Source organism: Belonocnema kinseyi, chromosome 6, assembly GCF_010883055.1.
Source record: "Belonocnema kinseyi isolate 2016_QV_RU_SX_M_011 chromosome 6, B_treatae_v1, whole genome shotgun sequence".
NCBI classification, from domain to species: Eukaryota; Metazoa; Arthropoda; class Insecta; order Hymenoptera; family Cynipidae; genus Belonocnema; species Belonocnema kinseyi.
The window spans coordinates 143,339,946-143,357,575 of NC_046662.1; the positions used below are offsets into that span (position 1 = coordinate 143,339,946).

Genomic DNA, 17,630 nt, shown 5'->3' on the forward strand with positions numbered 1-17,630 from the left:
AAATTAATTTAAAAAATACGAATTTTCAACGAAATACTTATATACTCAACTAAGAAAAGTAATTGGAGAAACAAACAGTTGAATATTCCGTTAAAAAAATTAATTTAAAAAAAATAAGATTTTTCCAAAAGAAATTAATTTTGAACTGATTGTAAGATTACGAATCTTTTACCAATAAAATGAATTTTAAACAAAGTAGTTCAACTTTCAACCAACAAGTTGAATTTTCAACAAAATACTTGAATTCTCAACTAAAAAAAATTAGTTTTCAACCAAACAGTTCAATTTTTAACCAAATAGTTAAATTTTCATTTAAAAAATTGAGTTTTAACTCAGAATTTAAATTTTCAACAAAAGAGATGAATTATGTAGAAAATAGTTTAACTTTCAACCAATGCGTGGAATTTTCAATCAAAGAATATGAATTTTTTACAAAAAACGCAATGGTTGATATTTCAGCCAAAAAAGATTTTAAATTATAATTTAATAAAAAATTAATTTTTAACCAAAATAAGTTACAATCTAAGAAGATGAATTTAAACAAATGTAATACTTGATATTACAAACAAAATTTTGTTTTAAATTAAAAAGAGTTAAATTTATTTTAAAAATACGAATTTTCAATGAAATATTTAAATTCTCAACTAAGAAAAATTAATTTTAAAACAAACAATTGAATATTCAGTTACAAAAATTAATTAACGAAAAATGTTTCACTAAAAGAAATACATTTTTAACACGAAAAAGAGATTAATTCTGATCGCGGAATTTAAAAGTAAAAATTTTCAAATTAAACATCGAGTTTTTCATTTCAAAGATGAAAGCTTCTGTCGAAATTGGAATAATGTCCATCAAAACAGTCGAATTTTTAAACGAAAGAGATTAATTCTGATTGCGAAATTTAATAGTAAAAATTTTCAAATTAAAAATCGAGTTTTTTATTGAACCGATGAAAGTTTATGTCGAAATTGGAATAATTTTCAACAAACAGTTGAATTTTTACACGAAAGAGATTAATTCTTATCGCGGAATTTAATAGTGAAAATTTTCAAATTAAAAATCAAGTTTTTTATTTAATCGATGAAAGTTTCTGTCGAAATTGGAATAATGTTCAACAAAACAGTTGAACTTTTAAACGAAAGAGATTAATTCTGATCGCGGAACTTAATGGAAAAATTTTCAGATTAAAATGCGAACTTTTAATCTAAAAGATCGAACTAGCTGTTCGAAATAGACGAGTGTTCATCAATATAGTTGATTTTGCTACCCAAAAAAGACGACTTTTTAGGAAAATTTAGATAAAATCATCAACAAAAGCAAAAAATTAATCTGGAAAATTCCGGGTTTTCCTCTAAACTCTAGGGTACTTCTTGGTGTTCAAAAAAATATTTTTAATTTGTTTTTTAACTGAAAATTCAATTGTTAGTTTTAAAATTAATTTTTCTTAGTTGAGAATTTCAATATTTCATTGAAAATTCTTATTTTTCGAATGATCTTAACTGTTTCTAATTTAAAACAAAATCCTTTTTTGTTTTTAATATCAAATATTACATTTTTTGTTGAAAGATCATCTTCTTAGATTGTAAATTCAACTTTTTCGTTGAAAGTTGAACTAAAATTAGTTAAAAATGTATTTCTTTTAGTGAAACATTTTTCGTTAATTATTTTTTGTAACTGAATATTCAAGTGTTTGTTTTAAAATTAATCTTTCTTAGTTGAGAATTTAAATATTTCATTGAAAATTTGTATTTTTAAAATAAATTTAACTCTTTCTAATTTAAAACAAAATTTTATTTGTTTGTAATGTCAAATATTACATTTTTTTAAATTCATCTTCTTAGATTGTAACTTATTTTGGTTAAAAATTAATTTTTTATTAAATTACCTATAATTTAAAATCTTCTTTGGCTGAAATATCAACTATTGCGTTTTTTGTAAAAAATTCATATTCTTTGATTGAGAATTCCACTCTTTGGTTGAAAGTTAAACGATTTTCTTCCTAATTCATCTCTTTTATTGAAAATTTATATTCTGAGTTAAAACTCAATTTCTTAAATGAAAATTTAACTATTTGGTTAAAAATTGAACTGTTTGGTTGAAAGCTAACTTGTTTTAGTTGAGAATTCAAGTATTTTGTTGAAAATTCAACTTGTTGGTTGAAAGTTGAACTACTTTCTTCAAAATTCATTTTATTGGTAAAAGATTCGTAATCTTACAATTGTTTCAAAATTAGTTTCTTTTGTTGAAAAATCTTCTTTTTTTTTTAAATAATTTTTTAAACTGAATATTCAACTGTTTGTTTCTCAAATTACTTTTTCTTAGTTGAGAATTTAAGTATTTCGTTGAAAATTCGTATTTTTTGAATGAATTTAACTGTTTCTAATTTAAAAACTAAAAGATCTAAAAGATCGAACTAGCTGTTCGAAATAGACCAGTGTTCATCAATATAGTTGATTTTGCTGCCCAAAACAAAATGACTTTTAAGGAAAATTTAGATAAAATCATCAACAAAAGTAAAAAATTAATCTGGAAAATTCCGGGTTTTCCTCTAAACTCTAGGGTACTTCTTGGTGTTCAAAAATCTGGGCTATAGTTCCCGGTTTTCCCAGTCAGTGACCACCCGACTTGAAGTTGTACATTTCTTTAATTTTTTGTGACTTACAATATGTGGTTGACTTTTTTTTTTAAGTCAAATATTTAGGGGTTGATGTTGATAATCCAAAGATTTTTCGATCGCACCTGGTGTGATAATTCTGAAAAAAAGAACCTGAAAACAATGTTGAGGAGAGTGGAGCTGAAAGGTAAACATAGAAACATAACCTACAATTTCTTGAGGTATTTGCAGATTCGCTTATTCTGGCATTAAATTGAACCAGCTATAGATAATAATTATAGCACAAATATACAAAATCTACAAACGGATTTTAAGGTGAAACACTGGGCAGTTAAAAACACACAAAATTGACCCATTTATCTATCAGATTGTATCTGTCAAAAATTGCTTGCTTCGGGATCGAACAGTAAAATATCAACAATCTCAATTCTAAATCTGCCTGAGTTAAAGCCGATATCAGGTGGTGTGCGTGCGATATACCTATGATGGCCACGCGACGCACACATGTTAAGGGTTGAGGGCCACTTTCATTTACCTCATGTCGGTCATTGTCGGTGGTGCAGTTTCTTTGCACACCGACCGAGTCCTGGTATCACTTGTGGATTTTAAACCGATATATATATATCTCAATCAAATGGCCATCACGGGTATTACGGGCGAGTAGGGGGCGCCATGTTTCTATCAACTGATATTTCTAATGCATTGTGACTCTCTATTTCTCTCTGTTAGGGACAGGCAGTTTCGTTAATGAAACCTTTTTTATTGATATTTTATACAATTTTTTTTAATTGTAATACGAGAAATTATGTTTGATATTTTTTACTTTTCACAGATTTATTAAAACTCACTGATGAGGGCCACCATTGTGTGCCGAAATGTTTGAAACAACTTAATTAGTTTCAATTCACCTGTTCCTAAAGCCAACAACTTACATCAGCAATTTCTACAAAATTTATTTTTGAGAGTCAATATAATTCCCCCAGCGATTATTACTAAGTCTACTGCAAAATGCTCTTATTTTTTACGGCTTTCGTTTATAGCTGTACTGATAACTATAATACGTCAAGAATTTACAAGACTTAACTTTCTAGGTTTAGCATTAAGCAATAACTTTAAATGCTATAATTCTTTTACCGACTATCACTGATTTCATATATGCATTCAATCTGATGTCAGCAGTGTCATTATGTGGTAGACTCTTACGAGTACATTGTCTTGAATTTCTACTTAGTTTAATTAATAATTCATAACCTTGTGCACTAACGAAGAACAGGGTAATCTTCATTGTGTCTCATTACTCTTTATTTCTAAATGTTTACGTTAAATTTCATCCAGATTAGCCCAAAAGTATAAATTTTCCACAATAAAAGTTAATTTTTCGCTAAAGCAGATAATTTTTAACTAGTGAATTAAGTAAAAAGGATACATTTCTTTCAAAAAATAATCTTCAGAACCAAAAAATAAATAAAAAATTTAATACATGGTTGAAATTCAAGTCACAAGAAAGTGGAAGCCATGAAGAAGTTATAAAATTGTACGATTGTAAAAATGAAGCACCTTACGTAATTTGTCGATTACCTCTTATTTTGGATTTATTTATTATCTTATGAATTAATGATTATTACATTCATTATTAATACCAATATTACTAGGTGCTACTACTGTTTATGGGTAAATCACAAGTAAGGCTGTTACAATTATCAATAAAGTAACGTACATTTGTTTATATTTAATGTACTAGGTACTATAGTGAGAATTAGATTATGCTGAAAAACAGAATTTTACAATAAAATCGGTTTAAACACTTTTTTTTAGTGATTCGCAGGCTTCAAACTATCTTACATAATAGATGGTTTTGATCAGACCCCCTAAGTTGCAATATATTTCACCGTGACTAAGTTTCGCGTAGATAATTTAATTCCGCATTGCTGCGGGCGGCTGCATTATTACATACACAAAGAGGGCGTCGTTTAAAATTGGTCTTAAACAGTCATATTCTGGTCCCAGAATATCGTGGTCGTTTTGAACCTCGCAATTAAAATTCTCATTATTCCAAAGCGACTTTAAAGGCCGCAAGGTTCGTCACTAATTAGTTTTACATTTGACCAATTACTTGTATTAATTTGCAATAAGTATGTTCTTCTGGAGGAGAATCTACAAAATTGATGTCGATTTATTCCTATCTCTAAGAGTTTACTAGATACTTATCGAAAATTACAATTTTAAAATTTTTATGGAAAATTTTAGATGCCTGCAGTTAAGGCCTACATTTTTCGAATTTCTCACTTGCAAATCATTTTTAGTAAAATTCCAAATTGTTCAGGTTGTACAATTTTAATTCTTAGCAGGTGGCAACGATTTAGTCCCAAACTATCTACCTGTTTCCTGAAAATGGCCGCCTCTGCCTGTGGGGTCCACATTATGGAAGTGAAGGTATAATGGACATTAACATATATAAAGGAGTACTTTTGTACATAAACAAGCATCAGATCATGCTATATAATTATAGTCGAAACTGGTTGAAACTCATAGATCTTATAAATCAGGTGTGTTCCTTGAGGACCTTGAGCTAGTTAATTTGCTGATGAAAACTGTGTGCTTATATCAATCAGGAAATGGTGTCTATTTCAGCAGTATAAAACTCATACATCTATAAATTCACCCGTGTGGAAAAATCGAGCGGGCCCCCGTAGGGGCCCGCATGGATTGTCGTCAAACATTGGGGGCCCATGAGGTTAATCCAGACGAGGTCCCTCTTGGACACGACATGCTAATTAATATGGTTTCAATATGGGCTTTCCTCATGGAGCCATCATGGTTACCACTATTAAGTCCTGATGGTTTTTTTCCCAGTGCTGGCACCTGCGCTGGCATATCCCTGGGATGATAAAGCTATTCTGAACTGGTCTGCCAGTGTGGGCCCAGCACTGGATATTGCTACTGGCGTAGTACTGCCCCATTAGAAAATTCACGATGGGCGTAGAACTGCGCCAGTACCAACTAAGGCCATACTGCTGTACTCGAACGATATGACAAAGAAGGTATTCAAAAAATAAATATTAATTAATTGCGGGTTTTTTTGGTTTGAAATATTAATTGTCGTATTCAAAGTGAATACATATATTACATTTTTAAACATTATATTGCAAAAAAAATATCTTACGCTACGGGTTAAATTTTAGGCTCAATTTTTTGGTTAAATTTGTTAAATCATTCTAACTATTTATTATTATACCACGTTATGCAAATTAAAATATACGGAATTGAGGTGTTTTAGAGCATTTTACAACGTTTAAGATTGACATAAAATGTATTAGATCCACAAATTAATTCGATGGCTTCATTTTGATGTCTTGTAACTCTTGGTCAAACTTGAATTTTTTCTGTGACAGTCCTGCGGACTTAACCTCAAAAATAATTAGTGAGGACAATGTCCAAAAAGAAGAATTAGAGGGACTGCATGTTGCTTGCATTCCAATTGAAAAATTATGATTGTTAAACTTCTAAAATCACTTTTTACGCGTTTTACGTATCACCGCGACTTCTCCTTAAGCTGAGGAAATAATTTAGGTCGGGTCAACTGCGTTTTTTCCAATGCGAATGAAAAGAAAATTGCGGTATTTTAAATGTTCCTTGTCGGACGCGATGTTATTGACCCCATTCTCGGGGTCAAAAAATCGAATTTTTTTAATTATCTTATTCGAACCTATAACTCTTTAAGAATATTCCCTGAAAATTTTAAGTCAAAATTCGAAATACTCTTCGAGTTCTAGACGATGGACGGGTAGACGCGTCAAGCGGAGCCGAGAACGCGTACCGCATGGGCTCGGCGCGCAGGTACACGGTTTCCTTTTCGGTAATTCATAATACCCTCGCCGTAATTCGGCCCCCCTCGGCTTAATATGTGAATATCTGATTGAAGAGTCAGAAGGGATTTTTTATGGATCTGGCGTAGATGATTGAAGTTGAATAGGTGTTATACACAAACAATTTCTTCACAAAACTTATACGCATTTTTCTCAAAACAGTGTTTTTACGATTGACGGGCATTGTAACTCAAAAACTATTCAACCGATCGGTCTGAAGTTTAAATATGTTTTTCTATACATCAATAGCTATAACTTAGACTATTATGAAGAAGATTGATAAAGATATTTTTTAATTTTCATCTTGATTTTTAACTAAAAAAAATTGTGTTTTTGAAAAATAAAATCCTAAGGCCCGCATTTTGATTTCCCGTTTGATTTGTTGGTTTCAGACGTTCCAGTAACTTGCAATCATGCCGGCTATAAAAAAGAGGAATTTTCATTGACTGAAAGAAACAGCTTTAAAATGTTCATAAAAAATTATTTAAACATATTTTTTTGTTTTTTAAGTTTTAAATTACAGGTATGAAAATAGGCCAAGAATTACAAGACATTACAGTAAAGGAATTGTTTCCCGCTCTACGATTGATTTAAAGGGCGTACCTCAAGCGTTAAAGCACAATATAATCGGTGGCGGCTCTGCGGATTTCACCTTAAAAAAATCATCAGTCAATAACATCGCGTCCGACAAGGACATTTAAAATAATAAATTTTCTTTTCATTCCCATTGAAAAAAAAAACGTAGCTGACTAATACTTCTTTTTGGACGATATTGTCTTTACTAATTATTCTGTAGGCTAAGTCCGCAGGACCGCCACTTATAATACTGTGTTTTAATGTGTGAGCTTCGCCCTTTCAAACTACCTTAGAAAGGAAAAAATTCAAGTTTGACCAAGAATTACAAGACATCCAAATAGAGCCATCGAATTATTTTGTAGACCTAACACAACTGTCGCAAAAATAAATTATTTACCTGTTTTTAAAATTTTTTTATTTTAAGTTCCATCTTTATGAAAATTTGTAAATGTTCAGAAAAAATTTCATTTTATGTCAATCTTAAACGTGTAAAATGCTCTAAAACACCTAAAAAACTTCTTTGTAAAAAGTTGTAAAGTAGTCTACAATGGAATAAACAACATATTACATGAAAAAAATTCGTAATATATTAAAATTATTTATTTGAGAATTATTTTATTGATATTTCTATTAACAGTTCGTATATTTTACATTTACATAACGTGTTATAATAATAAATAATTAGAATGATTTAACAAAGAGTTTCAACTCGTAGGTTTAGCGCAATTGTTAAAACTCCTGACTGCTAGGCAATAGGTTTAGGTATAGAGACGAGGGTGGAGTGAAAAGTTTCCGGCCTGACCTTGAGATGGCGCCAGCAGGTCTAACTTTTAGCTTGTATTCTATAGAACTATATCTCACTAGCTTGTATATCAATTTTCAAGTCGATTGCTCTGTTAGTATACATTTGAGAGCCTACTGAACGATACTTCTGACAAACCACGTTCAGGGCGCCACGTTGAAGTCGCAGTTCCCGAAATGATCGAAAAAGTTCATAAAATCGTGATATAGGACCGCAGATTAGAGGAAAATGAGATAGCTGAGGCTACTAGGATGTCAACTAAGCCTGTGCGCAATATTTTACATGAACATTTGGGCATGGAAAAGCACTGTGCTAGGTGGGTGCCGCGCTTGCTAACAGTCGATCGCAACGTAACTCCCCATAAGTCGGTCGTTGCGATGGCTAAAATCAACGAATTGAAGTTGGAATTGTTCCCCCATCCACCATATTCACCAGATTTGGCCCTTAGCGACTATCATCTCTTCCCTGACCTTAAAAATGGCTCAGAGGTAAAAAATTTCAGAGCAACGAGGAAGCCATCGATGATGTAAATGAGTATTTTGAGCGACTTGACGAATCGGTCAATAAATATGGCACCACTGCATTAGAGCGCCGTTATGAGAAATGTATTAGTCATCAGAGAGATTATGTTGAAAAATAAAGTAAAAAAAACGAAAACAGTTGTTTTTCCTTATCAGGCCGGAAACTTTTCACCCCACTCTCGTGTATATATGTATATATGTATGTATGTATATATATATATATATAAAATTAAAAATTTGTCATAAGGACAACCGCAAGATATCGCCGGGAGCGGGTGCTAATAGGTGGCCACAGTCTGTAACGGAATCAATACGACGATCCGGGAAAAGTCTCGTGCACCCCGAGGACACGGAGCGACCCAAGGATAACCGCATTCTACATTTTTCCCGCAAGTGTTTTAGCATTCTTTTCATTCTCTTTGGTCATGGTTTTTTTGCCAGCTGGATCCGAAAAGTCGATAACGAACATGGTTGGCTTCTCGTAGTCAAGAAGAACCATGTCAGGCCTAGAGTGTGCAACAGAAAAAATTGTCGAGAATATAAAGTTCTAGTATATGCAGCACTTCTCATTCTCAGCAATTGACTCGATTTCCCTAGGAGCATTTGGAGCGATATTAAAGTTAATGCCGTAAGAGTGACAGAGATGGTAATAAAGCACTCTTAGTGCCGCATTGTGCCTCTGGATTTAGGTTCTTCCCGCATGAGTTGGACAACTAGACAGTATGTGCACTAAATGCTCGGGGTGTGCATGGCACGCCCTGCAGCCGTACATCCATGCATTTTACTCACGCCTAATACTGAAGTTAAGTCCGAGTGTTTCAGCAACCTGCTCCGCTGCTTTGCACAGAAACGCTCCTTTGCCCACTTCTTTGTACTTCCTGATCATTTTAAGAACAGGGTCTCTTCCATTTGCGACTCTATGTGCTTTACGCAGAATGATCCTGTTGTAAAGAGATTCAAGATCCAATATTTCGCGACCACCTTGACGACGTGAGATGTAGAGTCGCGGAACAGAAGAATTTAGATGCATGCTTTTGTTTATGTTCATAATCTTTCGTGTCCCGATATCAAGGGATCTGAGGTCGTTCTTCGTCCATGGTACCACTTTAAATGAATAGAGTACTACCGGGACGGTAAGCATGTTCGTTGCAGATCCTTTGTTTCTTGCCGACAGTTCGGATGACCACATCTGCCGGATAAGTCGTTTGTATCTGCTTCGGAGAGTATCCTTTGTAGATATCACATCCTAAATGCGGGTTTGTGGCACGCCCAGGTATTTAGAAGTCTCTCCAGCGCAAAGGTCTCGTATAGTGCTTCTATCGACGAGCTTAGGGTCTTCATGGATTGTATTAAGTTTTCCTCGCTTCAAATAAATCTTGGCGCTTTTTTCTAACCCAAATTTCATTCCTATTTCCTTAGTATATCGTTCTACTATCCCTAGAGCTAGATGTAGTTGCTCTTTGTTTTTAGCATTGATCTTAAGATCGTCCATGTAAAATACATGAGTGCCCTTGTACTTTCGATAAGCTGTATAAGTACCAATAATGATCACGTTACATCGGGCGCTCGACATGGAACTTTAAAATTCATGTTACAAAATGCATAGAAATTGAAGGGGAAAAAACTAGTTTTCGATTTCTTCAAAATTTTTTATGAATATTTTATTATTTACAGTTCGATGCATTATGGAAGAAAAATATTTAATAAAACTAATGTTCGATTGACCATAGTATTGTGATGTTTCGGTGACTAGAGTAATAATTTTGGTATTGAAATGTTCAGAAAAGAATACAATATTTATATATACAAGACAATTTTATCATTTTTAAGCCTCAAAGGTTTAACGAAAGTATAATATTTAGGGGCGATCCTTACCTTGCCAATTAACAACATTTGTTTCTGAGGCGAATGTTTTTATATCGAGTAGTAGACAAAATTCCTATTAGCGCTAGCCTTAGACAACATTCTATCACACTTATGTTTATTATATGAAACGTACATACCATAGAATCACGGAACTTACAGTTAAAACATGGAATTTCCTTGACTTATCAAAATGAGGTGAAAAAAAATACTAAGCGAAAACTAGTTCACTTTAAATTATATAACCTAACCAATTTAAGTTATTAATCCGAATCAAGAATTTAATAGTTTGGTTTTGTTCATCTATATTCATATGAAATAGCTACTTCAGATACAATGATTTAAATAGTGGTTTTTATTTTAAAGCTTCACAGAAACTCCTTTTCTAAATTTAGTCTCCACCTGTCTTTAGTTATTTTCTCTGAATTCTTTGAAACTGGTTTCGTAAAATAACCTGAACGCCAGTTTCGAAAGAAACAGATAACATCTTTATCTTCAAAGTTGTTTTAAACCATACCCCTATAAATTTAGGGGTATGTTAGAACCTCGTATAAAATAACGCGTAACCCTTAAAGCCATAATGAGATGCTTTATCCGGGCGATCTAGTACAAACGAAACATTATGACAATTTGACATATCGTAGGTGTCAGCAAAATTTTGGTTCTGGTTTGATTCTTCCATTATATGAGTGCTGCTGTATATGAAACACTTGTTGTGACTATATCTGAGTCTCATGCTACGTTGGAAATTGAGGATGATCACCTATCCTATAAACCTTACATCATCAACTTGCGTCAACAAGTTATATAATCAAAAACCTTTCATGCAAACCACGTGACTTTCACTATGCCTCCGGAATAGGCTGGCAAGATCGACCGAAATTTTATCAAGGGATTTGAAAGGTCGTTGGTATAAACCGAAAACGCAGGCGGACTAAGAACAGCATCCTGTGGCACCCCTTTACTTAGTGGTCGAAGGGGTGAGGCTAGAAGAAGTTGGTGATTTGAGAGCATCCCATTATTGCTTATGTATGAAGAGAGTTGCTGAAGGCAAATATTTTCCAGTATCTTCGATAGGTAGGTGAGAATGGTAGTCGGACGCAAATCCTTGTAGGAAGTTGGTAGGTCACATTTTGGAAAAGGGTGGACAATGCCCACCTTAGCACACCCTGACTTTAGCCAGGCATACAACTAACCGAGGTCAACTTCGTGTAATTGAAGAGGCTGGCGTTTGCTTACTTCGGCTGCCTCTAGGAGATCTGGGATTAGTTTCACAGATGCCGTTGCTGGAAGAAGGGTATCAAGGAGAAAGTCGTTGATCTCCGTTGGATCAAGTGGGAGGTTCCCCCAAAAGCACATTCCTTGTCCGGACCAGATTTCCGCTTGATTAAACCTTTCCCAAATTCGCTTGGATGAAGGCCTTTCCGGGAAGCTAGACAAAAATCCAACTTCTTCGCGCCGCATGGCAGCCGTTGCGAGGTTACGAAGGTAAGCAAATTAAGCGTGGTTAGTGTTTGTTATATCCCTTCGCCATTTGGATCGTCCTCTATCCTTGACTCGCGATATCTTTTTGACTGCATCTGTGAATCACGGAGGTTTGGATCTGGTAATTCTAAATTTGCGAAGTGTGTAAAAGGAGTCTTATCAGAGATGGACAATTTGAGAGAAGCAATTCACCTTTTCGTCCACCGTTTCAGCGATTTGTACATTGTCCCAATTCGCCGCTCTTGCTCCCTTATTAAACATACCTATATATACTCTCGTGAAATCCCTCCTAAAGCTGAATATACCCAGCATACAGCCTGCCCCCAGAGCCAATATGCAGGAAACCAAATCATGATCAAACGGCTTTGAAAATTTAATTACTCCATATTCCGACAACTATAATTTTTCGCTTATCGAGAATAAATCAATTGTTGAAGAGGAATAATCTGTAGTACGCGTAGGTTTCTCGGTAATCTAATTTAGGGAAACAGAGCGAACGGTCCGTACGACAGACATCAATATTGAAATCTCCTTTATACAGCTACGAAGCCAACTTTCACCGCAAGTATTCTCTAATGTAGATAAGTATGACTCTCCCTCTACGAGGAACAAGTCTCCTTCGGCCCGTTCTTATCACATTGAAGCCATTAATCGCCACTGCCGAACTGGAAATTTCTCTATGAAGCCACGTGTCTGAGATAGCTATAATATCTACACTATATAGGTTAATTCTGTCTATACTATAACTTTACTTTGGTAAAAGCGATCTAGCATTAATATGTGCTACACGTAATCATCGAAAATTAATATTATTAGCTGACGTTTGTTTAAGACCCGGAGGTGAGACATCAAGAACAGTGGCCGAAGAGCTAGTGTCTGAAAGTCTAAGTTGAGAGTTCGCATCTTCTGTTTCTCCAAATTAAAATCAAATTCGTGGGCCATTAGTGTTTCTTTGTTTTTTATCTTAGAGGAGACCAGGTCTGAGCGATCCCTAGCATTAGAGAGCCGAGCGATTATTGGTGCTGGCTGATTCTGAGATTTAGTGGGTATGCGAAAGGCATCCTTAATGTCTCCTTTGAGTAGTTTAGAGCCGGTCAGAACTCCGATTTTCTCTACGATATCCGTGAGATATTCTTGAGCAGACATTGGCAGACCCGTAATTATTACTTCTCTGTTCCTGATTGCATCCTCCAAGCGGGTAATCCTTTCTCCATGTGCGACTTTGATATCTTCTATTGCTACTTTCTGAGCGGTATCATCTCCGGCTAGCTGCTTTTGTGAAGCTTCAACTTTGGAAATTCTTGAACACATCGACTCTATTTTGCTCTGAAGATTACCATTTTGAACGGAGATAGATTGAAGATGAGCCGAGACAGAAGCTGAATCTGTACTTTGCATATTTCAAAGCTTCACTTGTGCTCGCCCCAATTGCTTCAACTTTATCAAGGCGGTCGCAGATCATATTTAATTTAGCCAGGAGCAGGCTTTTGGTGAAAGAATTGTTCTGTGGAGTTCTTTGGGGCGTGCTGTGTAGGGGACGTATCCTCCTTCGTTGAACTCATCAGGGAATTGCGACTGCTAAGTAGTGTTTCCTCCGAAAGTGCATTAGGAATTGAAGTTCCTGAAGAGTGAGAGGGTGGATTTCCTTGCGACAAGTAGAACATCACCCGCCAAGAACGAAGAGATTTTAGAAGACTCTTCAGCAAAGCTGAAGCTGGAGTGACAATACCTGCAGACCGTAAGGACTTTTTTTTCTGAGGGACCTCGTAGAACTCAGTGCATTTTGGGTGGTAGGCTTCATTACAGGATTCGCAGAAAATCACGCATAAATGCGTACATTCAAATTTATTTCTCTTTTCTATTTATTTTTCGGTATAATGTTATCATACAATAAATATAGGCTTTCGAATAGAAAATGCTTTTTTGGGAGGGAATTATCCAGGAGGAAAGTTGCACTCTCTGTATCCTCTCTCTCGCAGTATTATTTGTTAAAGCCGAGAAAAAATTGTATTACATATACAATAGAATCGCATAATTATGTCATGACTTGTTTATGTACCCGTCGGAATGACGAAGTGCTAGAGATAGTGGCAATAATGTGATGCAAGAGAGGAGTGGGCTACGGGAGGTCGAATCGAAAGCTTTCCGGTAATCAATCTATGCCATCGATAGGTCACGCTCGTAGTATGCTTCATCTTTGCAGAACATTCATCGATGAGCAGATTCTCCCGGCATACTGCTACGCCTTTCTTTGCATCCTGCTACGCCTTTCTTTGAGCCGCGTTGAGAAGCATCTCTAAAGTTAGCTATAGAAATATCTTAGCTATAGATAGATTTGTTTAAGCTGTAGCCCTTATGTGTGTATTTTACTATTTATTCAGCTGACCTAAATTTGGTAGTTTTTGTACCAGCAAATTCTTATAATTGTGGCCCCACATGTATTGCAGCAGGGCTTTAGGCTTATTTCCTTAAGGTCTGTATTCGGAATTTTAATAAAGAATATTGTTTATGTTTCTGAATAACCAACAAGGATAATAGTTCCTTCTCATAGGCAACCCGATCTACTCCCGTGCCAAATGCTGTAGTGTAAAAGTATATCGGCTCTCCTGCCGCCGTAAAGCGAACCCAGTGAACATGAACCGTGTCTTATACGTATTTCAGAAACATGCAGACTTTATCTGTTTTTCGGTGTGTTCACCGAACTCGACATCCAGCTACTGAGAGAGCATCTCCCAAGAACATTACACTTCACCTTGTATTTTTTTAGGGCTTTTGACCCAATTACCTCCTCTTTGCTCTACTTACGGTTCACACCTATTACATGTGTCACCACTATTTTACAATATCAGTTCTTCAAAAGGGTGCATTACACCCCCTTCACACTCACTAGGGGAGTTACAGATCACTTAATTATCACTGCAAGCAACTTATTTGAATTTATTTCGTAAATTAGCACTCCGTAAATAGTCGAAAAAACGGAACGACGTTTCCCCACATCCGCAGTGACTTTGAAATCCATTAAATAAAAATAAATAATTATAATAAATAATAACTAAATAATGGTTCAGAGTCAGCCTTTGCGAGACAAAGTTGAAATGGTGCGTAAGATTTACCCAAGAGACGAATCCTTGCCACCGAAATTATGTAGTAGAGTAAGAGAACCAGTTTCGATACTTTTTCAATATATTTTTTTCCATATTATATATTATTTTTATATACATTTTTTTACTTTTTTAATATATATTCCTTCTAATCCATTCTTAGATTCAAAAATCTACCAAGACAGATTGACGCTGAGAGGAAAATGTGTCGTCGCAAGAGAATATGAACTTCCTCCCATATAGGTAAAGTCTGACATTTTCTAATGCGTGCACAACCACTAAGGACTCTTTTTTGGTCCTTACGGTTAGAGGGTCCCTGTACCAAGGACTCTGGAATATCGGGCGAACTCTCAGAGTACGCAACCTTATCCTTGCATAATGGGCTCTACAAGGATGGACAAACCCCTTTCCCTAGCTTCTCGTGGTAGCAACAATGGCAACACCAAACATAGTTGTAGTAAGTGCGGATTTCGGGCAATTAAACCTGTGTGGCAAGAAATGTATGAACAACGCGGCTCAAAGAAAGGCGTAGCAGGATGTCGGGAGAACCTGCTCATCGATAGATGTTCTGCAAAGATGCAGCATACTCGGAGCGTGACCTATCGACGCCATGGATTGTCTTCAGAACAGGATTATTCTGGGTACAGCACATAGAGACGCAAATGGAAGAGACCCTCTTCTTAAAATGGTTACGAAGTACGAAGAAGTGAGCAAAGGAGCATTTCTGTGAAAAGGAGCGGAGGAGGCTGCTGAAACACTTGGACTAAACTTCAGTATTAGAGGTGAGCATATTGCATCAAATCTTATCTATCTCGAGAACTCACTCCAGCAAGCCCGGATTAAGAAAGTACAAGAGAAGAACTTCCGTGAACAGCTCCTCCATAAGAGGATGTACGGCTGCAGGGCGTGCCATGCACACCCCGAGCATTTATTGCACATACTGTCTAGTTGTCCAACTGATGCGGGAAGAACCTACATCCAGAGGCATATACTAGAACTTTATATTCTCGACAATTGTTTCTGTTGCACACTCGAGGCCTGACATGGTTCTTCTTCACTTCGAGAAGCGAACCATGTTCGTTATCGAATTTTCGGAACCAGCTGAAAAAAACATCATAGCCAAGGAGAATGAAAACAAAGAGAGGTATAGAGACCTTATAAGGGAGTTGCGATGATTGTACCCGGAATATTCTGTTAAACCTTATTATCTCACGGTCGTGAGACGTGGTTGTGGCGGTAATGTTACCGCGATTTCGCTGGGATCGTATGCAGTTTTTCAGATTAGCACCCGCTCCCAGCGCAATCCTGCGGTTGTCCTTATGACAAACCTTTTATATATAATTAAAAATTTGCCATAAGGACAACCGCAGGATTTCGCCGGTTGCGGGTGCTAATCTGAAAAATTGCACCCGCTTCCAGCGAAATCGCGGTAAAATTTCAGCCATAACCACGTCTAACAACCGTGAGATAGGTGGTTACAGTCTGTAAAGGAATCAATACGACGATCCAGCAAAAGCCTCGTGCACCCTAAGAACACGGAGCGACCCAAGGCCAACCGCCTTCTGCATTTTTCCCGCAAGTTTTCTAGCATATTGTTGACACGCAGGAATGCTTTTTAGGCTATTAGCAAGTGAAAGCTTGGCACCTCCAAGAGCGCTGATGATAAGGACGATCAGTTTAACGGAATATTCCGGGTACAATCGTTGCAACTCCCTTATAAGGTCTCGATACCTCTCTTTCTTTTCATTCTCCTTGGCTATGATGTTTTTGTCAGCTGGTGCCGAAAATTCGATAACGAACATGGTTCGCTTCTCGAAGTCAAGAAGATCCATGTCAGGCCTCGAGTGAGCAACAGAAACAATTGTCGAGAATATAAAGTTCCAGTATATGCGGCACTTCCCATTCTCGACAATTGACTGAATTTCCCTAGGAGCATTTAGAGGAGTGATATTAAGCTGAATGCCGTAGGAATGACAGAGATGGTAATAAAGCACTCTTAGTGCCGCATTGTGCCTTTGAATGTAGGTTGTTTCCCGCGCTTCTATCAACGAGCTCAGGATCTTCAGGGATGCCATTAAGTTTTCCTCGCTTCAAATAAACCTTGGCGCATTTTACTAGCCCAAATTCCATTCCAATTTCCTTAGTATATCGTTCGACAATCCCAAGTGCTAGAGATAGTAGCAATAATGTAAGGCAAAAGAGGAGTGGGCTCATGGTGTCGCCCTGAAAGACACCTCTCTGAAACGTGACCTTGTTAGTTGTGACACGATTTTTGCAGATGAGATAATAAATCTGGTTTTTTAAAGCGGCATCAATCTTTCTATGCACCCAACTATTTGCGGATGAACCTTTAAGATTTCCAAAAGACAGATGAAAAGTCTATGGGATGTAGAATCGAAAGCTTTCCGATAATCAATCCAGGCCATCGATAGGTCACGCTGGTAGAATGCTGCATCTTTGCAGACACATCTATCGATCAGCAGGTTCTCCCGACATCCGGCTACGCCTTTCTTTGAGCCTCGTTGTTCATACATTTCTTTCCACACAGGTTCAATTGCCCGAACAATCCTATCATTTAGGATATCTGTGAATATCTTATAAAGCGTGTTCAGACAAGTTATTGGCCTGTCCTTCTTTGGGTCAGCTAAGTTGCCTATTTTCGGCAGGAGTTTTGTGCGCCCTTCCACCAACCACTCTGGAATCGGCTCTTCCGACTTCATATATGAGGTGAAAATACGGGCCAAATGCTGATGGGTTGAAGAAAGTTTCTTCCACCAGAAGGTTTTGATACAATCTGGTCCC

General features: G+C 36.1%; 1 protein-coding gene across 13 annotated transcripts in view; it reads left to right on the forward strand.

The window, feature by feature from the left end:
- The window catches only part of LOC117174282 (WW domain-binding protein 2), a 315,912-nt gene that overhangs the window by 133,862 nt on the left and 164,420 nt on the right, over positions 1-17,630 (forward strand). For 2 of the 13 annotated variants that reach the window (XM_033363230.1, XM_033363229.1), the window contains exon 5: positions 14,992-15,071. The exons of 10 other annotated variants lie outside the window; for them this stretch is intronic. In XM_033363230.1, the coding sequence (XP_033219121.1) occupies positions 14,992-15,071 (80 nt within the window). Of the gene's footprint in view, positions 1-6,872; positions 7,025-14,991; positions 15,072-17,630 lie in introns of those variants that run through there. One more of the 13 variants, XM_033363225.1, reaches the window with a different exon arrangement.